At 36.5% G+C, this 24,513-nt stretch overlaps 1 protein-coding gene across 1 annotated transcript in view; it reads right to left on the bottom strand.

The window, feature by feature from the left end:
* Positions 1 to 24,513, bottom strand: part of ROBO1 (roundabout guidance receptor 1) — a gene marked incomplete at both ends in the record, with an annotated part of 524,504 nt that overhangs the window by 257,355 nt on the left and 242,636 nt on the right. The window contains one exon of the mRNA XM_084279118.1: positions 6,088 to 6,414. Within this exon, the coding sequence (XP_084135244.1) occupies positions 6,088 to 6,414 (327 nt within the window). The remainder of the gene's footprint in view (positions 1 to 6,087; positions 6,415 to 24,513) is intronic.

The raw sequence follows: 24,513 nt of genomic DNA, 5'->3' as shown, positions 1-24,513 counted from the left end.
TTCAGTGGGAAACATCAGATTTCCTATCTCAAGCTCATCACATAAAACCATTCAGCCACATTCTCTGAAACTTGACACAGGCCACTTGTGGATTGCTTGCATGAAGATGAGTTCTGTTCATAAAGAACACAGAGACTCAATAAGTTGGGACAGTCCAATTTGAAGACAATCTTAAATTATGTCTTATTTCCACCCAATAGAGGAGAACACCCTGACAATTTTTCTTTTCATTTGAAATCTCCTGAAATACGTTATTCTGTTGGCACCACGCTATGAGTTCACACTGAAATTGTTTAAGTGTGCCAGTACTTCATTTCATAACCATGCTATAGGACAGTCATGGAGGGCTGTCAGGATAGACATGGAAGTCTCATGGAACACCATTTATTTTAAACTAGGAATATAATAGTAATAATGATACCATTAAGTCTGAGTACCGTAAGACCTATAATATTTAAGCATTTCTGTTTGCTGCACTTTAGATTTCTGTGCAGCCTGACTTCCCTATCTCTTTCCATTTGGTGATTCTGGTTAGAATTTAAAGATGCACAAAGTAGATATACAGAATGAGAAACCCTTGCTATTTTCTAAGAGACCTTTAATGAAAAAGAATAAAAAGAAGGTTTAACGCATCTTTTAAAATTAGGTGGGGGACTTAAAAGACTACACTAACATTCAAACTCTCAACGTTTCTCAACTTACTGTAATGACAGAACAAAACAATATACACAACCTAGTAAAGGTAGCTAAAACAAATGTTCTTGCTTTCCTCAAGCAGAGATAACTACACTGTAAAAAGTAGCACATCTGCATGTTACTCTGACTTCATTACAAAGAAATTTCTCCTAAATGACGTTACCTTTTTTACTACACCATACTTCAGAGGCAGTTCAGAGTAATCTAGGCTTTGAATGACTGTTACAGCGGTATAGTAAAAGTCAAGGTAAACCTACCATTGATAAATGGTAGGTTTTAAGAAGCATTAGCAACAGAACTACTATTAAGCCTTCTACGCCGCCTCAAGCAACTTTAGTTAATGACATTGCTCATGGTAAGCAATGGTAGAGCTTTACTATATTTTTTTATATGTACTTAGGAGCTTAATGAGATTCTTGTAAAATTGAGATTCATCTTCATTATATAGGCACTCAAGCATCTGAATTGTCACTTGTTTATTACCAAGATATGAACTGCCCAGGTAACAAAATCTGCAAATGTGTTTATTTCAACTTGGCTTAAGACATAGATGTTGCACAACAGCAGCCAGGAGATCGTACTGTCTAGTGTAACACCTTATAGATTGAACATATGATGCAATCAACACACAGAGAAATAGCGACTCCTCATTATGAGAAGGATATTACTGGTTTCGAAGCCCCTGAGTAGACAGAGCTGTTCAAGTCACCTTTCAGATGAGTCCTGTGCCATGGAAGGTTTTTGTTTGGTTTTGAAGTCACAATGTGGCAAGTCTATTAAGTGGGACATTCCTGGGATCTAATGTAGAAAATATTTAGAGTATTACCCACTATAAATTGAAAACAAATGCGAGCAAACTTTTATATACAGCAGTATACTCTGTTACTGAGGTTAGAGATAACATGCATGGGCATGCATAGCTCTTGAGAAGCAAGTCCACTATGCAGCAAATCCTATAATAAAATGTACAAGAACTATGAGAGCAAATGTGAAAAGCTCAGAGAAATATCATTTGAAATCACAGAATCTTAGAATAGTTTGGGTTGTAAGAACTGAGAAATCACAGATTCATATAATGGTTTGGGTTGGAAGGGACTTGATCGAAGTCCCAAACCTCCTGCTGTAAACAAGGACAAATCCACTGACCAGCAAACATAATTAAACTAATGTGCTTCCATTTTTTTCTAACATCTTCGAAAACTTTACAGTGGAAAAAGATGGATGCAACCCTGCAGCTACTGTTGCTGCTCTTGGTATGGGTAGATGTCTACATAATGCTACATAACAGACACCCATGAGATCCAGAAATAAAATTTTGTTCAAAAAGGCTTAACTGGAGAAAAAAAAAAAAAAAAAAAAGAGAGAAAAACACAGGATCACTCTGTCACACACCAATAACTGAATTTGGTCTTGATCAGATGCATCCCTTCACCAGCCAGTCCTGAGAGATTCAAGCATAAGCAGCAGCAGCCACCTTCCAGCCTGCTAACGGGCAACTTCCCACTTTTTCAAAACTGCTTCTGCTTCTCTGCTGTGAAACAAAACTTTTGTTTCCCAACTGTTTGTGTGACAGCCTAAACAGTCTCCAGCCCTTACTCTGAGGATCAAGCATGGCTCCATTTTGCACTTCCACCCATAAAAGTTGACATTTATAGAGAGAATTACCCAGTTTCATTTCGACAAGGACATGCCCTTTTTCACATTCTTTAGGACCTTTCACTACTAGAGAAAGTGTCACTGGTAGGCAGTAATCCAAACCCAGTTACATTCCTCAAAAACAAAACATGCAGCTAATTTAAGTCAGTCTCCAGTGATCAAAAGGCTGAGTTCAGGAAGTCAAGAAGAGGGCAGCAAATGGACCTCTAGCAACATAAGTCTGAAGGATGACTACAGAATTTTATCTGATTATTCCATCACCACGCACTCTGGGCTACCCTACTGGAACCTCGTTCTACTGCGAATGAAGCTGGAAAACATAGAGAGTCTCCATTTCAGAATTTTTTTGGGAATAACATTTCAAATAAAGATGCAACCAGTCAACTACCAAAAAAAAAAAAAAAAAAAAAAAGGAATTTCCCAATTAATCTGGTGTTACATCTCTTATTTAATTGACATGTAATTTAGCTCACTGTTGAGTTCCTATTTATGCAGATTTAGACCCTTCCCATTAATGAACATCTTACAGATCTAAATTACACATAAAATGTCATGTAATATTAAATTACAAAGCTATTTCACACAGGGCTGTGGAGCTTAGAACAGTTTCACTAGTCCCTAAAGCGTCCAAGATATTTTAATTCTTGAAATATCAAGTGGCTAGCTATTTGAATAGATAAAGTTACAGTCCCTGCAACACTCAAATGCAATGCAGTCCATGGGGTTTCCAGGACTTGTTTGGTATATTCAATACAGACCTCACCCTTTACCAGCAAGAATCACCACCTTATTTTTCACGTTTGCCGGAGATACGCATCTGTGAAAGAAAATGTATCATCCTTCGGATTGAGATGCACGCCTCACTCAAATCACCAACGGAAGGCTGATGAATAGAGGCACAGAGCGGAGAGGAAACTCTCTGCAAGTTTATGATTCATGGATTTATCTCTCCCTCATTAAACACATCTGTTATAGAATGTAAAACAGCTTTTCATATATTGCACTTCTGAAATTTCTGGAGATTCGAAACGGCTCTACATTTCCTTCTGTGCAACTTCAGAATCTAGCACAGTGTACTTAAGAAACCCGAGCAACTTATTAAAAAGGCAACAAACTCTTTGTGGACTACCTCAGCAACGAGCACTGTAACTGCCTGAACAAAAGTTACCTGCATGAAGGAATAACAGGCATGAAAATTTGTTTTTAAACACTAAGCTGAATCACTTCACTGATCAGTGAAGGAACATCATCTGACTGAAACTGTTACTGTAAGAGGTGATGGAAGAAAATGAGATAAATTCCCTATCCTATTAGGAAAAAAAAATGATGCAGATGGGAGCCACTTACTCCAAAGAGCTTTCACAAAAAGTTTTTTGGTTAAACTTGCAGCACCAAAGCATATAATCAAAAGAGTACTCTAAACGATCTGCTGGACTTTGCAAATAAAACCCAGATAAAAGCAATCTTACTCTGTAAAGATACAAAAATTAAACTGTAACATAAGGATTTCTAAACCAGCAATGATATATGACTACATGTATACAAATGTAAACACCATGGTGCTCAAAGCAGGCATACTGAGAACCTAATCAAGTCAGTTTGCCAATTTGCCATTAATGCACTGCGAATGTAGCAACAGTTTATAATGGCAATAGCGTTACAGATATAATGCACAGATTTGGAATTTAATGCAAATTTATTCCACCAACCTTCAACTCCTTCCTTGTTCTTCACCTCTTCTGTGCTATTTAAAGTGTTTTGGTGCTTTTGCACTGTCATCTCACTACCTTTTCTATTAAAATAATAGCCTCTTCTGCTAAAATTCTTTGCCTATAATCTGCTGGTATACAATTAAAATTGTATATCATTATACCTCAAATATTTTTCCAAACATGGTAATCCCCCCTCTCCCCCAATAAACCGGTGTTTATTTTCTGACACTAGCCCCTCTCTATGAGAGTAATTTTGAGCTGGATTTACAATTTAATGCTATACTATTGTCGGTGGTGTACATCTGAACACTTTCAACAAGATACTCATCTTTGTCTTGAATGTTGGCAGAGGCTCTAGAAAAAAAAGATTTGTGGTGATCCCAGTATTTTGCGTTCAGACCCTCCACAGTTTTCACATGAAGATGACTTAAGGCAGGGGATAAACACTCAATTATCAACACCTGCATAGCAGTTAAACTGATGCATACCACTGTACCAATCATTGAAGCCTACCTCACGTTTCTGTGTTCTGATGAAAAATTGTGGAAGACACAGAAACACTACATGCACTTCAAACATTACTTCAAGGTACATCATAAACCAAAAAAAGGTGAAATAAGCACAACTGTCCAGGCTGCTTTTCAGGGACAGACCATTAAAACTCATTTTAAGAATCAACAAGCAGTGCTTTAAAGAACAGCAATGACATAAATATAAAAATCTCTTAAACATTAATGTCAACTGGAAATTTTACCTACAAGATACTGGATTTAACATTTGGGACTAACTAAGCGACATATAATTTTAACAGGTTATACATTTACTGGGTAAGCATACTTCCAGCAAGGCAGGCACTAATTACCTTTATCACTAAAAGCAGTAACAAGGAAACAGAATGGTCACAGATCTTAATCAGGTGTATTTACTATATTATATGTGATGCTTGAGAGCCTTCTAGTAAAAGAACGAAGAATGTCCTTGGGATTTTCTGTGAGTGTGAGCAAGACTAGACAAAGGACTCAAGTAAATGCACAAAAGTACAGTCTATTTCCTCTGCCTTCTGTGAAAGTTAGTAAAATCTTGCCCTTCTTCTAGAGTTATATATCAACAGTAGCATTTATTCAACTTTTCTAAAAGTTAGGAATCTCATCAGAACTAGTTAACAACATGACTTGTGTAGTCAACAGAGAGATCAGTATTTCAGAGAGCAACTCACCCAGCTCTGAGCTGGCTCTTGAACATAACACCAGATGAACTGCTACAGTTTACAGAGGAAGCCTATAAAAGCAACTTGAAATGGATACCTAACTTGAATTGCAAGATTTCTCCTCATACTTCAGTATCCCCAAATTGATATTTTTTGACCTACACTTGGCCCTCCCTATGAATGCTCAAAACCCTTTCATGTACACTCTCTTCCTCTAAAATAAGTAGAGTTTAAAGGGTATACAGGAAGAGATAAGCATTACAAAGTGATGTGAACATACTTGACTGCTCCTTCCGTTGGCCAAATACTTAGAACTAGAGAGATAATTTGCACAGAATTTCTTTTTGAGAAAAAAAAATACAAATAAAAACTTGAGTTTCTAAATCTGCCATTGTTTTTTGTAATGTTTATTTATGCAACAATTTGAAACATACCCTATTAAATCAAATCCTGGCTACTTTCCCTCTTATAACACATTGCACTTTGCATGGCTACCAGCAGAGGAAAAAAAAAAAATCTTTAACTTGAAATTAAGCACACAAAATCTACACAAACGTTAATTATCTTAACTGCATGGAAGTGTGAACGCAATGAGAATGCACAAAAATGTTTCAATTTCTACAGTGACAGGATAATCACTTCTGACTCTTTTTCTATTTCCCTATTTCTGGATCAATAATAATTAACTCCATAATTCCTTCATTGCTTTTAAGTCAATGCCTCAGAGGCAGCTCACACTCACTGTTTTAGCTTCAAATAACATCACAGCAAGCAGCTACTACCAAAGGGTGGAAAAAACCTAAAATATGTACTTACTTGCCACCTCCAGCGATGCGTTATGACTAACAGCTTCCCCAAGGTAATTCCTTGCCACACAGACATAGACCCCTTCATCTGGCCGGCTCTTGCGCCCATGGACTATGCGTAAGAAAAATAACGATCCGCTGGGCAGCAGCATGCGGTGGGAGCGTGGATCATCCTTGTCTGTTTCCACTCTTTCCCCTCCCTTGTACCACTCAATGGTGGGGGTCGGCCTTCCTTCTGCCTTACAGTTTAAAGTTGCTGGTTCTCCTTTGGAAACAATTAGATCAGAAGGGTGTTCGACAATTCGAGGTGGAAAATCTTCTTGCCGAAGACGGGAGCCTGGAAGACAGAAACGCAAGTTTTCATAGGAGATCGCTGACAAGTACAAGTCACTGTGCTTTGAAATACAGCTACTTAACCATTGTCATAGTACAGGATCTAATAAGAACAGGTATTCATATGTTTTTAAAGTGGAAAAAAAAAACCCAAACTCATAAAACACTTCACTATTTGCAACATTCTCCCAAGTGACTAACATTCAAAAGCATTGTTTTCAATAGGTCACCTGTGCCAGTGAACTGAGATGCCATGTTCTTAAGTCATATCCATTTACATAAATTTATACATAGATATATACACATAGAATATACACATAGAATAGATATATACACATAGAATTTTGAAATGCTAATCCTACAGACACCACACCATCATTACCAGCCAACCCGATACCACTGTAATTTATAACACAAAGTCACAGTCAACCTCACTTGACCTTTTGAAAAGCCCATTAATTCATACAATGTCTGCAAAATAAGCCCAACATCTCTGGCACCCACAAAACTGCTGTACTTTACTTGTACTATCAGATCTTTTCAGTCACTTAAGTGGCACCATGGAGGTACAAATGCGTGAGGTACCTGGATGCTTCTTCACTTCTTGTGCCAGGGAAAACTACAGCAGCTTTCTGCACTATAAAATTCTTACTGTCTTCCATCTAGAACACTGATATAACTTGAGACAACAGTTTGGGTGATAAACAAAAAAGTTACAAGCAAAGAAACCACTTTTCTTGAAAAGCATTCAAATTCAAACTAGCTTCAACTGCAAGCCAGTTGGCATGAAACATCCTACAGTGGTCTGGCTAGATATACACCACAGAAGAACATGGCAAGCGACTAGCAACCCAAGCACTCAAAATCAGGAATAAGCAGCCACAAAAACTTTTGGGGTTTTAAATCGCTGACTCAATTTCAAATTACTGTTTTCCTCCTTTCTCTCTTTCTTGATATATAACTTTGACATGGATGAAATTAGTCTCTTGGGCCACTAATTCCTGATTATTGAAATTTTTGATGCCAACATTCTTTATTAACATTAGTAACATGTTTTTGACCAGCTGTGAAGCACCAGAAAGAAATACAAGGTCTATTCCCTACTGGAACACAAATTGGTATGGAAAAGGTGAAGGAGACAAGGAGAGGACAGTCCCAGAGAGAGCACTATTTTCAATACATTTTATACATGTGTTTCTATGTAAGCATAGCATATATTTATGTAAATATTTTTAAATGCAGAACTTCTACATAATGTTTATTTCACATTTTGTTCACTTCGAGATAATCAATGCAAATTAAATGTTACACTATCTAGCACTAACCACACATTCCCAAATCTCTGGTAGTATGGCTTGACTACATCAAAATACATTTGCATTCTGTATGCAGTTAAAGAAGATCGTTTTATACGAGCATTATTGATCATTAAATTCAAAATAACAAAACAGCAACAAACCTACTTTTTTGTCCTTTGAGGAAAGATAATACGTCTAATATTTAGGACTATATTAGTAAGTTATAAGAAATATTTTCTCATTCATCTAAATTTGCCAATTTCTGTCTATATATTCAAAATATTGCAAGATCTTGTGGTACCTAAAGCAAACAAGCAATTTTATTGTAAAATTACCTCCAACAACTGCCAATGACATGAAAACTAAAGGATGCACAGAGACAGAAGCCAGGGAACTCCCAAATCCTTTTGGTAGCTACACACCACTGTGCAGGCCAGCCCTGCACATTACTCTAAAGTGTAACTTTGAGCTGGACCTCCCAGAGGTAGGGCACAGGCCAAATCCAGTGAAAGGACTGCTAAAAGCACAAGAAATTAAATTTGTGCCAACCAGCACTTGTCTTTTCCAGTAAGTAGAAATTCCTCAAACATACTTCTGCAAGTGTCTGCTCATCCTGACCTTTCACACAGCATTTGTGAAAAGCCCCTCATGTAATAATTCTGTCACAACCAGGGTAACCAATTTTAGATGTCTCTTTCTAAGACAAAAATACCTAAACAGACATAAACCCCTCATTTTATTCATACTTTTACTCGCTTGTTAAGTACCTCACAAGGAAAGGCACATAAACCAAGGAGGCGAGAACTACAATCAGTTGTTATAAGTCACTCTGGAAATATAAAAATCCAAGTTCCATATAAAATGTTTTTAAAAAGTTAAGAATTTTTAAGAGGGAAAAAAACTATGTATCACATTTGTTTTTTTTACAGACTGTGCTGGCAAACCAGCACACAATACAGTGCAAGCTTCCTATTGTTTCTAGTCCAGGCGACAAATAAATGAAATACCATTTTCAGATATATTGTATGCACACCTTCCATACTGGCACTCAAGTGACTGTACACTAACTTCAAGTACTGTACAGAAGGCAAGTTTAAAGACTGACCTCTAAACTTTCTTGATAACTGAGACTCAGAACTCTTGGAGGGGGGAAGGCCTCAGGAAACTCCAGGAATGCTTATATACTTGATAAATTTCTTTGCTGACTAACATTAGGAGTTAACATTACAGAAATGACCGATAATTTTGAGTTTTGTAGGTTGGTTGGTTGGTTTGTTTTTTTATCCTAGCATTTTATAAAGTAACATTTCTCTAGAAAAAAAATTGTAATATTGCTTGAAGCAGAAAGGGACAGAAGTTGCACAAGCAGTTGACTGGCACATAGTGAGCATTAACAACAGATTTAATGACAACTGCCTGAGGGGTATAATGGCCTTGACAACCAAGTTATAATCTTTCTATGTATCTACACATTTATTTTTTTTTAATATTTCTTTCCTTTTAGCCTAGTTATTTAAACTGCATTTACTTTTTACTGAGAAGAAGCAGCTTCTATTATCAACATAAATCTTATAGTGGGCACCAATCCTGTAATTTTCCTGTCAAAAATCCTTCCTAAGGGGATATTTGGTAAAAAAAAAAAAAAAGTAATAGAAGCAGAACACCTATTACATGCTGGATCTGCTATTAAATATACAATGGAGCTGCTTTTTCTTTCTCTCTAAGATGACAGCGTTGGGTTATAGGAACTAACCAACTTGTGTTCTCTGTTTTTATTACTATTCAAGTCCTTCATAAAAAGTCAACAGGATGCCACCAATTAAAGTATGCCATACTAATTATTTCATGCTGCTACTTAAAAAAAACAATTCTATGAAATCATTTTTCCAGTTTCTAGGACTGTGCCACAACTATTTTTATAAGAATTTAAACACTGAAATAAACAGATACAAAGGTTCGAAGGAAGCTAGCATTAAACTTGAAGAGGCAAGATTTACATTTGTTCCCACTCTAAAACTTCCTGTTGTTAGCATATACAAATAAAATATATTGAAAAATAGCAGGGAATGCGTATAAACGGATACAAACACTGCCCTTATCCTTAAAGTGGGCAATCAAAAAGGTTTCATGCAACTGGAACGAAGTGTCTTCATTTGCAACATATAAAGACAGTTAAAAATCAAGACCATATCTACACCCCATCTAAACTTCAGTCTATATGGATGTGGTCCTGTATGACCTAACCCAGGTGATCCTGCTCTGGTGGGGGATTGGGCCAGATGATTTCCAGAAGTACTTTCTAACCCCTGCCATTCTATACATGGAAAACCTGATTTCGCAAGATGTATACATCTAAATAATAATTTATCTAATGCCTTACAAAAGAACTGCATAATTCTTTGTCTTCAGCCAAGTGCCAAAATGCCAGTATACTCTTGGCCCCATTTCTTTGCCACTGCACAAGTGCAATATTTACCACTGATTTTCAGAGCACAAAACCTCCACTCTTCTTGTAAAGAAACATTTTGCTCAAGTTCTGAGTAACTGGTGTAGTTGCTATCAAAGTTATTAGTGAAATGCTAACAAGCAAAACTATAGGTTTTAAAAGACTCTTGCAAACAATTATACTGCATCAGAACATAGAAGCATTCCCAATTCCCCAGCATTTTAGCTACTCGGAATCTTAACATCTTTCAGAAATTTCTCAGAAAGTATGAGAAAGTTTTGTGATTTTGTTTATGTTGACTGGAAAGATGTTCCAAAACTTACTTGCTCTACTGGTTAGAAATCTTCCTCTAATCCTCAGGTTAAACATATCCCCAAGTAGCAAATGCCTCATTCCTCATTCTTCCTGTGCTTAAGCTGCCCTTTAATTCACATCTCTCCACACAGAGATACACACACGTCTCCGGATTTTTATCCCTTTGACACGCAAAACACAACCTTGCAACCTTTTCCTTTTTTTTTTTTTAAACCATCCTCTTGGATTTTCTGTTCTTGTCACTCTTAGAAATCCAACTCATCTCATTTAGTTTTCTCCTCATAAGCTGCAGGCACCTTGTCCTCGTCTTAAGGTCTAGTTTGAGTTCATCCTTTCTGAACATGGAAGGCCAAACCTACACACAGTTAAGAGGCAAGCAGACGGAATATTCCACACACACAATGCAAAAGCAGACTTTACATAGTATCACTTTGCAGCCTGTGCTTGGAATCTCACTTCATGCTACAGGGGAAAAATTACTACAGTAATTTTTCTGAAAGTGGCTTTTCCGTACACAAAGACATGTAGTTAACCTAATCTATTGGGTTTACCTGTTCTCACATAATGAATAATTTTCAAGGAAAAACAACAGGACAAGAAAGATCCACAGAGATCTTTTCCTGTTCACTTTCTCTCAAATTCTTCAATTTTTAAAATATTCTTACTCTTTATATACCACCCTTGTTCGGCTCTAATAAAACACCTGATTACCTGACCTTTGGGGCTGATAAGAAAAGCACATATTAAAAAGGAACTATTTTGAAATTTCTTTTACAGGTATTGCAGTCTTTCCTCTGTGACCAAATACAAGAAGTAATTAACCAAGTCAGTAATTAATGTCCTGCCTTTGGATTTTCCCTAAATAGTCAACTACTGTATAACAACAAAAAATTCACTTTCATACTCCACTTTGGCATAAAGCACAACAGCCCAAACTGCATTTAAACGGTACTTCTGGAACACTGATTTGAGAATAGCATTGGTCATCATATCATTTTGGTCTCAGAAAGTAATTCTTCACAGAGAGTTTTGTCTAACAACTGAGTATTGAACATATAATCCAGGAAAAAAGTTACATTTTTTCATCTAAACCTTGCCATTACTTTGCACAATCATAACTGTGAAGATTCCCATAACTACTTTAAAAGGATGCCAGCTTTGCAAACAAAAATGTCAGGCAACGGAGGTGCTACAGTCCTGCAGGTGAGCCAGCATTTGTACACTAAGGAGAAAAAAGAATAGCTGGGAAGTAACAGCACTGTTGCATCATCTAATTAACACCCAGGTGTTAATCAACAGGTTTACTGAAATACATTTTAAGATGTGTTTAATGGTTCCAAATACTGGTCTGGGAATAGGTCCAGTGCTTTCCAGTAACTTAGATACCATAAAACATGGGAAGCGAGGCTCTCATTGCAGTAGAACCTGCAATTCCCCCTACATGTTCCTAATACAGAGTAACACCTCCATTTCTTTTCCAAGCATGCAATGGAAAACTGGTGACCAAGACGTCACAAGAAAGAAAAGTGCTGAATGCTACCCAATCATTCCTGCCATGAAATTACTATGAAATCCCCTGAAAAAGAAGTTGTTCTTATTTCACTTCAGACCATTACACAAAGGAATGATTTTGTTTCCCTCCTTTAACTGCTATTTGAGTTCCTGTTCTCAGTGAGACATTAAATTATTAATAAATGTTCTTTTTCATTATTTCCATTACTAAAGGATATATTTTGGGTAAAGCAAGTTGCACTTTAAATACAAAGTCTGATTATAAAATATAAAAATAAATTTTGTGGGCCATGGCTTTTAAGCTAAAGTTGTAGGCACCCATAAAACATTATTCCCCACTTACAAAGATAGCCTTAAAGTATTTTATGTTGCTAAGACACTATGAATTACAATTACAGTTCTGTCACAGCTACCATACTATCAGGAGATGTCAGAAACCAGTAATTTACTGTACACTTATGGTTGGAAAAGAACTAGAATAACCACAGAGAGCCTGGAGTTTTAAGCCACGTCTGTCTGTCTCTCTGAAACAAGAGATTAAATGGGAGCTGTACTAAAAATGCCTCAAATCCAGGCTGATCTTATGCCTGGCTCTTACGCTGAGAGAAGATGTAACCCAAACAACTGGAAGTTATAGACATTTATTTTACACAATACTCATGTACTGGTCAACTGACATATTCTGGCAATAAGCTAAATAAACAAAAGGAGAAAATTAAAAACCATTTACCCACTATGTTGGTTTAAATGGTTTCTGTTCCTTATTCTGCAGCAATTCTGTACCAGTCAGAAAAAGACACAATTTTTTAGGCCAAAAGACCTCTGGAAATATGTGCCTCAACTTAGTTATTTAAACACTCTGACCAGGGCAGGGGGAGGGGGGTGGAGGAGCTTAAAAAAAAAATAAAATAAATCCAACAACAAAACCCCCACCAACTTTGGCAGGTACTGTATTGCAGAGATATTAACACTAAGTCTTTGTTTTAATACCTAAAGCCGTATTTCCCAGGAGATACTAAGAGAGACTAGCTCTAAAATAATCACTTTTAACAAAGAAGCTGAAAGCAGCAACAGTAAGAGTGATGCTTTAGTTTCTTAATACAAGATTAAATAAAATTTAAAAATTGCTCCTGAACAAACCATTTATTTTTGAGATATGTAGCTTTACAGTCAAACTTTGTTTTGTGAACACATGCTACTGGTTTGTCCAGCAGTTAGCATAAATAAGTCCTGACCTGGTTATTCATTAAATTAGCTAGAATGTAAACTTTGAATGATAATATTTATATTGGGCCATGTAGGATGCTGACATTAACATAAAACCTCAGGCAGTAGGTAATGTTCCCAGTGTAAGAAAATGTTCACTTTTAGTTTTCCTTAGTTCTGCTTTCTGGCAAGATACTTATCACATCTGACTTTAGCAGATACTGGAGTAACCCAAGATAGCAGTATTTGTAGCACTGACTTTTGAAACCAAGCTTCATTCAACAAAAATTAAAATAACCCACATCAAACTAGTCAGCTAGGAGAAGTGTTTTCCCTGAAAGAAAATGTTAATTACAGGAGTATTTTCATTAATAATGCAAAATAACCTATGACCCAATGAGCAACCACACTGTATTCAAAAACAAACACAATGGTAATAAAGCATACTTCGTTACTCATTTTGTCTTTGAAATGGCAGAAGTAGTGCTGGGAGGTGTTTCCTGCACTTAGATGACACTGAGATGTGTACAACAAGATGATGGAGAATGGGAGAGATGCACCCAAAGGCAAGCTCGTCTTTGGAGATCTGGATGTGACAGCCTGGCAATGACAAACCGCTGGAGACAATCATACTAAATTACAGGATGAGTGAAGCAGTGGCATCAGGCAGGTAGAGGGGGAACACCGAGAAGGCAGTGACATTGCAAGAACTGCACAGACCCTGGAACAGCAGTCAAAGAGCGTAAAAAGGATGGCTGGGGGAAGAGAAGTGGCAAAGGATTATCGAAAGGCTGTAAAGATTAGATAGAACTGGAGTAAAGAGTGAAAAAGACACTTGGGAAACAGATAGTTGAATATTCAACTGATAGGACTTGATGATAAACGGATACTTCTGTGGATAACAGATTTGGAAAGGTACCGGAAGTGACTGACGCTTAAACAGGCAAGTTGGGACAGGGTAGGACAACCTGGAGAAGCCCAGAGCAATCACTACTGCCCTTTTCCTCTCTAACAAATTATGTTCCCTACACAGGAAGGCCTGACAGCTCTGATCTGGTGTCAGCAGTTTCACCAGCACACCCAAGAAGAAAAACAACTACTGTAAATGGCAAAGTGTGGCAACAACAGCTGGCATGAGTCACCAAATAATTGACATTTCCAGAGCTTGTTTTTCAGTTGAGCCATGAAGGAAACAAGAGACTGTAAGGCCACCATCCTCCTCTCCTGCTCTGACCCTTATATGAACTATTGGTGTATTAATAAATTGATATGTAATACATATGTTCTATCTTGTACTTTATTTCATTCTTTGTTGGTAATTGTGATGTCAAACATACTGATGCAGGAAAAACATACTTCACCTTGAGGTTTGTCTATAATCAGTGTCAGAGATCCCACCTATTTGTGGCATGATTACAGCACACTAGGCTATTTTACTCCAGAGGCTTATATGGACCTAAACTAAAAGGCAAAATATCCCTGACACACTCATGCATAACTAAATATTTCTGAAGATATACCTGCCTTTTGAGACTTTATTAAAATCATTTAGCCATCAAAATACATGTAACACATTCTCTTCATATTATTTCAGATGGGTTACCCCCACTCTTCCAGATGTTTCAAAGCCCTCTCCTACCATGCTGTGGAATACCACCTTTTAATTCGCTTCCAAGTCCACATTCAGTGTAAGATTTAATCTGATATTGATCAACTGCATGTTCAAATATCTGAGAGATGCTGACAGAAGGGAAAAGGGATCCCAATTTCTGCAGGACTATCAGGAAATCAGAGAAACAGTTCTGAAAAGAGCAAGGGTTTCCCTTCTCAGATGAATCAAGCAACACCCCTCAACACTGCAGCAATAGAAGCCCAGTATAGCACTCCCAGGCTTATGCCTCTGCCGATTTTGGTATCTCACATATAACTGATATTGCCACTTATTCTTGCTTCCAAAATAAATTTGAAGCCCAACAGAAGGACTCAACACCTATCCCAAATCCTGCTTTTTAAAACTATAACAAATTTGTTTCAGCTATACAGGTGAATGAACTATCAAAACTGCTGTCATGAATCAACATATTCAGTATTAAAGGAAGGTTTACGTCAGCTCAGGAGCAAGTTTGAATTTAATTACTTAGAGTGATCATAATTTAGAAAATATTAGCAACAGAATAAAGAGAATCACTATTAACTATTCCTAAAATTATTTCTATTATTATTTTCAAATGTTAAAAAATTGGATTAAAACAGCTTGCTTTCACTCACTTTAAATCAATTTGACTTTTTGTACATCATCACATTTGGACAATTACAAAAAGGCCAGGCATTTTCAATTACAAGTTGTTACTGCAGTAAAATGCTACTGACATGTTTTAGATGCATAAAGAAGAATGGAAATTTAAACCCAAGTGAAGAACTATTTTCAATCATTTGTTTTGAATTGCATAAAATATACAGAACAACATCAATTAAATAATTCATAATTAATGTTTTCCACACACAAAAAAGTAATCAAATAACTACTTATTTAAAAGCTGTATATCCCTACCTTCTTCTCAAAAGATACTTTTATTCAAATATAAAGCTAAGTATGTTAGTATGAAAAACATAAGAGATAACACTCTTGCGGAAAAGTAACAAGTATCGCCTCCTGAGGAGATGGAGGAACTATGATCCCACTGCTTTAGAAATTAAACATCTGTTGAACTTCTAAGATGACTGCTAGCCAAATGAGACTTCACTGCTGCACACTGACATCTCAAAGACTCCATGAGAGACGATCCTGTTTGCAATAATAAGAACTACTACAGTATTTTCAGAGAACTTGTGAAATATTTTACCTTCCCGTACAAATGCAGGTTAACCACATATTCCTCAACATATATTTCAGCTCATTTGTGCACTAAAAAGCCATGACTTACTCTGCATAGCAATCAACGTGACATTCACTACATGGGTGAAGATATTGGTATTTTTGCTAATATAAAGAAAGACATGTCAAAGCAGCAAAGAAACTTTCACATAAAATAAGCTTCTACCTATCATTGCCATCAGGATAAACTTTTATCGAGACTCTGTGCTATGTTTTCCCTTTGACTGTTTGAATTTCTTGTACCTCAACAGGCAATGAAGTCCACTGGGTTTGGGTTTTCTTATTTCTTCAAAGGTTTGTTTTGTTCCAAATTCAAACTGAAGAGAGGTCTTCTTATTTCTACTTACTCCACTGCATAAAGCATAACTTCACAATGCTAATATTGAATCTAACTGTAGATGAAAGCACATAGAAAGCTGTGCCCCAGGACTTATTGAAATGCACAGTAGTATGAGCTTAGAAGACTACCACTGACTGAATTTTCTTCTCCGAGAGATGAAGAACTAAGGCTTCCAATACCATCTGTGGTTCATGTTCCCATCCCAAAGCATAGCTACCAAAAATCTAGTGATTTAAAAACAAACAAACAAAAAAAAAAATCAGCAAAATCTCTTTCACTCCTATAGCTTACCAACTGGATTTTAGCTCTAGTTGTAGTGAAAATCATACAAGTTGACTACACAGCGAAGACTTTCATTCAGTGGCTACCAAAAAGCTTCCTAAAAACAGGGCCTTGAGAGTTCCATTAACCAGGCTCATGTATTTACTCTTATATAAACCTTAAGTCATCTTGATCACCTACACCTTTAGCAACCACAGTTCTCACACTTTGAGCTCTGAATCATGTTACCGGGAAAGCTCTCTGGAAGATGTCAAGAAAAAGCCATGCAGGGAATTGCTCAGCTCCATATACTTCTCCTCTACCACTGCATATGGCAAAGTTTCTCAGTTACCAAATACTGAAGTAAGACCCACACAGAAGAAAAACTGGTTCAGTGTAAGAGCTATGTTAAAGTGATCATGACAGAAAACATCACCCTTTTACACAGTGGAGAAGCACAAACAAGCAGCTGGGTGAAATTTCTCCATGATCTCATAGCCGAGCACAGGGAGATGATTCAGTCAACAAGCTGGCTGTTACCCATAGCAAGAGCAAAGGGAAAGGCAAGCCATGGTACCTGCTGCAGGAGGCACTCCCCCAGCTAGCAGTCTGACACTCTGCCAAATGAAACATATGGGTATAAATGGAACTGAGAAAAGTACAAAGGACTTCAATTTTACTTTATGGTCTCTAAAAGATCACTGAACCTACCTCTCAATTTTCTAAACATAACAGCATGTCTTCTGGATAAAAGAAGATTCTACAGTATATACACAGCTACATATATATATACATATACATAAAATAAAAGTTAGCAATGTGGCTTTTAGTATTTCTCTTTCATTTTATACTAGAACTCAGTCTGTGAGAAAAGAAAAAAACTCAAATAGTTTCAAAACAAATATAACTTTGAAAGAACTCTCTGTAGACAGTAACTTCAATCTTCAAGCATCAAAAATGTAACACCTCTCTCTATGAAATTAGCAGGAGTAGTAGTAAAAGCACACTTTATCAAGTCATGTTACTGATAAAAGACATGGTAAAAAGAAACTTTAGCAGACTGTTTTCCTGAGTGTTCATAGAGAATTCTTCAGAAAAAACTGTAGCTCATCGCCTAAGTGTTCAGCAGCCTGCAATGTATTTAAACATTTAAAACAAAGCTTTTGAGATGCCCTGTATGATAGGCACACTTAAGGAAGATATTTAAACAGCACTAGTTTTAGGTGAGTTAGTAACTTCAAGAAAAAGTACTGAACCACATTTTTAGGGATAATTGTCCTGAGTAATTTATACTTTCAGAAAACAAAATATTTGAAATGGCCTTTTAAGGGATTAGTAACAAATCCCTAGAGGAATGCAACCCACCTCAGTCAATTTTCAACCTTAAAAGCAAATTCTGACATATCCTGAACATTAATGAAGACAATGTTTATACTTTACATAGCATGCTAAATGTGAGACTTTAGCAGGTAAACAAAAACGCTGTTGACTCTGCCTACTGAAGCTTATAATGGAAGAAAAAAAAGGTTCAAGAAGGTCAATAGCTTATAGTTGTTGAGGATGAGATTTAAGGAGTGAAGGACATCATTAACAGTATGAGAAAAAAAAAATACAATTATGTGACCAAGCAAAATAAAAGTCATTAATTTGGTTTTCTTTTGGATATTTAAATCATTTCAATTAATTTACAGCTATTTTAATAGCATGTTTAATAGCTAGCTTTTGAATTGCTATTATAAGGGGTTCTGGTGAAAGAATGAGAGTGCTGATAGAGAAACAGAGATCAATACTCAGAGGTCAAAAACTGATAAAAGACATGAGAGGAGAGGTAAGAGTAAGACACGGTATTACATAGCCATTAGGCCGAGTCAAAAGTAGCAGAAATGAATGTAAACAGCAAGAAACAGAAGAATTCTACACAACTATGGAATAAAAAAAATAATATCAGCATGCAAAAATGAAAGGAACAGAGTTGTATGATTTGAGAAGATTATAATGCATAATAAAACACTACCACAGGCAAGCAGACAGGGGTTGGTATGGTTTACACATATAAATGCAAATGATGACAAAGTCTCAAAATTATTGAGAGTAGCTGTTTAAAACAAGGGAAAGGAATCATCATTATTTCTAGCAGCAGTTCCAATGTGCTGGGGGAGGGGGCTCACACAGCAAAGAAAAATAGGTTATCCCAGGAACAAATAAGCCTTAGAGGAGTCTGTGCGCTCACAAATATTACCCATCTTCTTTGCAACTTTATCAGCAGATCTAATAAAAGAGATTACTTCTCTGCACAGGGCTTTTTTCACAAGGTAAGATAGCCATGTACAGAGAGGCAAACGGAAGAGCAACAGCAACAGCCTATAAAAGATGAACAGCTAGAGTCAAAGAATTCATCTCAGTATGCTCCTTCCACAAAGGTATTTTTCTCTAGTCTGTAAGACTCTAAGGTTTGATTATATTAGAGAATTCCATGCAACAAATTAAACTGCATTTTACAAGGATGTAGAAATACTGAAGAAAACCAGCTAATTTTATTCATACATATAAAGCAACAAATTTAATCTCAAGTACAAGTATCTCATCATCTACCACTCAGGATTATGGTAATACTTCCTATTATGCATGGAAACGACCAGTTCATTAAGTCTATGTGTTCCTCTCTAATTTATTAGAGAGTGGACTAGTTTTAATTACCACCATCACCTCCTGTCTTCCCACTCCCTCCTCCCATGGCTACTCCATGCAGAACTTGCTCAGTCCCTCTGGAGAGATAAAATTAGGCTGGGACCTTTACTGCCAACACATAACATTAATCTCACTAGAAATTCACACCATTCAAGTCGCAACATCTATCTCTGTTACTGCACAGGTAGGTTATCAACCATGACTTGAGAGGTGGATACAAGGAACTGGATGTTTTGTTCATTTTCGTGCTTGCAACAGCCTATCCAAGGTTTTAAGCAGGCTTTTTTTCCCTTTGCAATAGGGTTTTCAAGGCTGAGCTACCTTTTTCGATCATGAACTTAAGTACAGCATGGCTTCCAAACACTAAAAAGCAACTAATGCACAAATTTTCCACTATACGTAAACATCTATTTGAAACAAAACCTCTCAGCCAAAATTATGGCTTCCTGAATAGGCTGAAAACCTTCAGTGGGACTAATTAGATAGAACCACTAGGCCTTGAGGCTCACAGCTGCTCACAAGCCAGTACCCTCTGCAAAGGCTGAGAATTCAATGAATGGTTAGGGGTTTAAATTGATTAACGAGCATCATTTGTCCCTCCTCTACAGGTAATCTTCTTATTATCTAATATAACATTATATGGCTAATTAGTAGGCAATGCAGCACATATATCAGTTTAAGGGAATTTTTAATGACAATTAATTTGTCCTTAAAGTATTACTTTAAATAAAGAGGAAATTCTCTCTCAGCATCTTGATTCTCTTGCAGTGTCTTGATCAGTCTAGATTAAAAGCAAAAGTTTAGTGCTAAAAAAGGTCTATTAAATGGATCTTTTCTTGAGAGATTGTACCACAAATTGTCAGTCCTCTACGTATTATTTAGGAGTTCTGCTCTTAAGTTCTATAACTTTGTCATTACTCTGAGTATTTATAAGCTGTACTACTTGCATTAGGAACACCACACTGTAACAGCTACAGGACTTAGTAAACAGAAGTGAATTATAAGTAGTCCAGCTGCATGGGACACATTTAACACTACTTGATTCTTCGAAGGACAGTGGTGAACAGCCCACTCAGGACTGTTAGGAAGGAAACATTGTGAAAGGAGTCCCTAGTCTCCTTTTGCAGCAACTACTTTAATCTTTCAAAGAGCACACCATCATCTTTGAGAAATATAACATTGCTCAAAAGAGCAATGGTGTTAATTCATCAACTTTGAAAATTATAAATCCAGGCCCCAGAAAGAGTTGTCAGGGCCTGGAACAGGCTGCCCAGGGAGATGGTTAAGTCACCTTCCCTGGATGTGTTCAAAAAAAGGGTAGATGAGGTACTTAAGGATATGGTTTAGCTTAGGATGGGAATGGTTGGACTCGATCTTCAAAAGTCTCTTCCAACCTTGTTATTCTGTGATTCTGTAAAGTAAAAATTAAATGAAGAAGAAACTGATGTACAAGAGTTAGAAGGGGAGAAGAAAAAAGGACTAAAATATTTCAGCCTGAATTCCATGTTTTGCTATCAGGAAAAAATAAACTGGGCTTCAGGGAGAGCTCAAAGCTCTCAAAGACTGTGCAGCACTCAACCATATGTTGTTCTTTCAGCATAAGAGTGATGTGGTGAGGTCCCCTCTGGATATACCCCTAAGTGAAGCCACTATATGTAAACGCCAAGCATGCAGGGGGGAAAGAAAATAAATAAAAATATCTATTAAGTACATAAAACCCCCACAGAGTGCAGAGGAAAGACAAAATAACTCAATATAAAGTAATATTTTTTTAACATTCTAAGCAGAAAGTGACATTGAATTAGCCTACTTGGTGTGAAACTGCCTAACCAAGCCAAAGCCAAATTTCTTGTTTCCTCATGCCAAGCCACTTCAGTAATGGTAAATGAGTCACCTCCTTCCACCTGGAATGAGCAGCTAGGTACCTTGCTTTCCTGTGCAAAGATATTTGGCATACTAAACAGGCTTTCCCAAAAGGCACCATACCATTTTTAAAAAACAAGAAAAATATGGGGGGCTGATTTAAAAGCCTGATGAATTAATAACGGTGTTATAAGTCTACTCAAGACAGATTTCTGTTTAAAAAGACAGAAAAGTCTGAACCAAAGCTGAAAACTGCTTATATTTAAGTCAGGATATACAGCTTTAAGCATGAAAATACACCCTCTGCCTGCCTCTTGCTTGAAGAGGACCATTTTTCATCTAGTTGCTGTATTAGTTATTAATTGGCCATGCAGCATTATCAATGAGACAAGAAAGTTCAATGTTTATCCTTGTAATTCTCCAGAAAGTCATCTGTTAACTGATGAAGAAAGGCACAGGGGATTGGGTTAATGCCCAGCTACTGGAGCTTTGACCTTGTATTATTTACATAAACTGAGATCAACTTTTGTACAAATGCTCAGCAACTAAAAACCTGCAAATGGAAGAACATCTTACTTGGATATAAACTGATATCTTAAGATAAAAATGACAAATCAAACAATGGTTTCCAAGTTACTTTGAAAAATATATCAGAGAGAAAACTGAGTTCCAATCCGATACAAAAAATAATTTAAAAAAAAACATAAATATTTTTTCACATGACAATGGTGAACTCTGAAACTAGAAAAAAAGCCAGTCTTTTTTTCTCATGACATAAACTGAATATACTAAATCATGTCCATTAAAGCTACCATTCTATACACACCGCAGAAAGCGTTTCAGGTAGTACAGCCTTCTCTAAAGGTCTTGAAATGCAGTTAATACTAAATATCTGACAGACCTTCAACATTTCTGTTCTTACCAATTAAAGTAATTGTCATCATTGTCCAGGCCTTTGTAATCCCCTTAAAAGTGCTATTTTCCAAAGGAATAAACATGCTCCCAAACCTATTCTGAAATCACGAATTTACAAGTTCAGGCAATAAAAAGGTTCTGAGAAGCACCAAGTCCCTGGGCAATTCAATAGGATCCCAGTGCCTAAATCCTTAAAGCCAATTTCAAAAACTGAAAAACTTCTTAATATAGTTCTGAGAAAAGGGTGTGGAGGGGCTTTGGTTGGTTGGTTTTTACTTTAGATCACTTGACCATAGAACTCTTCCCCTAATTTAATAGGGCATGCCTGCATACACACCAACTCAAATGGGTTATCTCAGCAAGCATTTACCCACATTCATACAGGTTTCACAGATTGAACTCTGAAGTGTTATGTGATGATGACTAGAAACGATAAAGCAAGCAACTAAACAGGAAGCTCTGAGTATGCTGCCAGCCTAATGAAATAAATAGTGCATCTCAAGTATCTCATCCCATCCTTCTTACAGCCTAGTAAGAAAGAACTGGCTAAAGCAAACTGAGTCATGAAGTATAGTAAATGAAGACTAGAGAAATAAACACAAAGTAGTCTCTTTCCTTAGCCCTAATAAAATATCACCTTATAATTCCCTGAAATTCCACCTTAAACAAAACCACAAAAAGTTACAGATTTGCCATTCTTCAGCCTCTATTAACTACATTCCTTAACAAGATTATCTTCTTTCACTAGAAGTCAGTTTGACAGGCCACAGACTAAAACGTCTCTCATATCACCATAAATATGACTAAACCAAAACACTAATGCTGTTCTGAAGTATAACAACAGATCCAAAAAAAAATCTTTTATCCTAGTTTAAGAAAACATCCTCAGTGATTAAATGCAGAAGGAATACTCATATAAACATGTAGAATCAAGTCATTGTAAAGATCATCTCTGACCTTGATAAAAGCCCTTCTTGGTACATTTCAGGAGGAAAAATCCCCACTTTCCTGTTAATGCTGTCATAAAGCCTAGAATGGATTACTAAAGATGGTTACTTTTATGTTAAAAGCTCTCAGGCTGACAAGAATGAATTAGCAGGGGACAGGAAGTGAAAAGACAAATACTGCTAAAGAGCCTATTTCCACAAAGCCGCTGCAGTGAATGCAACTGCCTAAAGCCTTGCATCCTTATTAGCATTGTTCATTGTAGTCCCCTCTCCATGCAACAATTTACCTGCTCTCCTTCACTAATGTACAATCTTCCTTTTCTTTCTTTTTTTTTTTTTTCTCCATTAAGACAACTGCCTTCCTTATGAATACCTATCACTCACTCTACAGCATGCTGGCTGCTCACTGACACAGAACTCTTAGTAACTACTGGTGGAAAAAAAGAAAGACTGCAGGGGTAGACAGAACTATTATGGGAGCATAGTGCCTTGATTCTTATGAAGAAAATACAGTACACTACTAGAAACTACTCTGAATGAAATATTAATCTGTACAATTTAACAATTCTATAAATCATTGAAGATAAGCATTATTAAAGTAAACCCTAACTTAGTTAAAACAGTAAAGCTGGCTTTCCCACTTCCTCCAAATAAATATGTTTTTTTTTAAGTGAAGCTTACAATCAAAATATGATAGGATGACACTATAGTTTAACAAAATGAGGTACCATTCTCAAAATGAAGTATTTCTTCACACAGATAAAAATAATCCAGCTACATGTTCACCATTCCTTAACATACCCCAACCTAATATATTGTTTATACCTCCCCTCCTTTTCTTTTTCTAAGGTCAGGAAATTGCTGCATACAGATGCCAGATATTTCTGTCTTGCATAGGGAGATATGTTGAAGACACCATTTTACGAAGGGGATTTACATGAAGATAAAAAGCATGAAAGAAAATGTGGTTGACTTGACATATTATTATGCACACTTTATAAAAATCCCTATAACATTGACTGAGGTATACATTATATTTTAATCACAGTTCAAAAACACATTGCATCCAAAGTATGTGGTGTGATGTTGAAGACTATTATTACATTTTGAGTTTATTAAATGGTCAAACATTCTTTTTCTTTTTTTTTTTAGAGTAAGAGTTTGAGTTTCAGGGCTTTTCAGTATCTTTGATGCAGTCACTGTTGGGTCACTTTTGATCATCTGAAGGTCTCAGCAAAATTGATGACTGAATACCACAAAGATATTTTTAAAAATAAGTCAGAATATTCTTGTAACTGGCTCTAAACAGCTGGATGTGAGGCTAACAATAAAAACCACACCCTTCTATAAACCGGAACCAGATTTTTTCCCTGCAATGCTTCAGCTCCTTCATGCTACAGATTTATAAATTATATGAAAAGTTTATATAATAAAATC

This window comes from Gallinula chloropus, assembly GCF_964237585.1.
Source record: "Gallinula chloropus genome assembly, chromosome: 1".
Taxonomy (NCBI): Eukaryota; Metazoa; Chordata; class Aves; order Gruiformes; family Rallidae; genus Gallinula; species Gallinula chloropus.
Note: the sequence above shows the minus strand (reverse complement) of the source record. Positions and strands in the feature narration are given on the sequence as shown.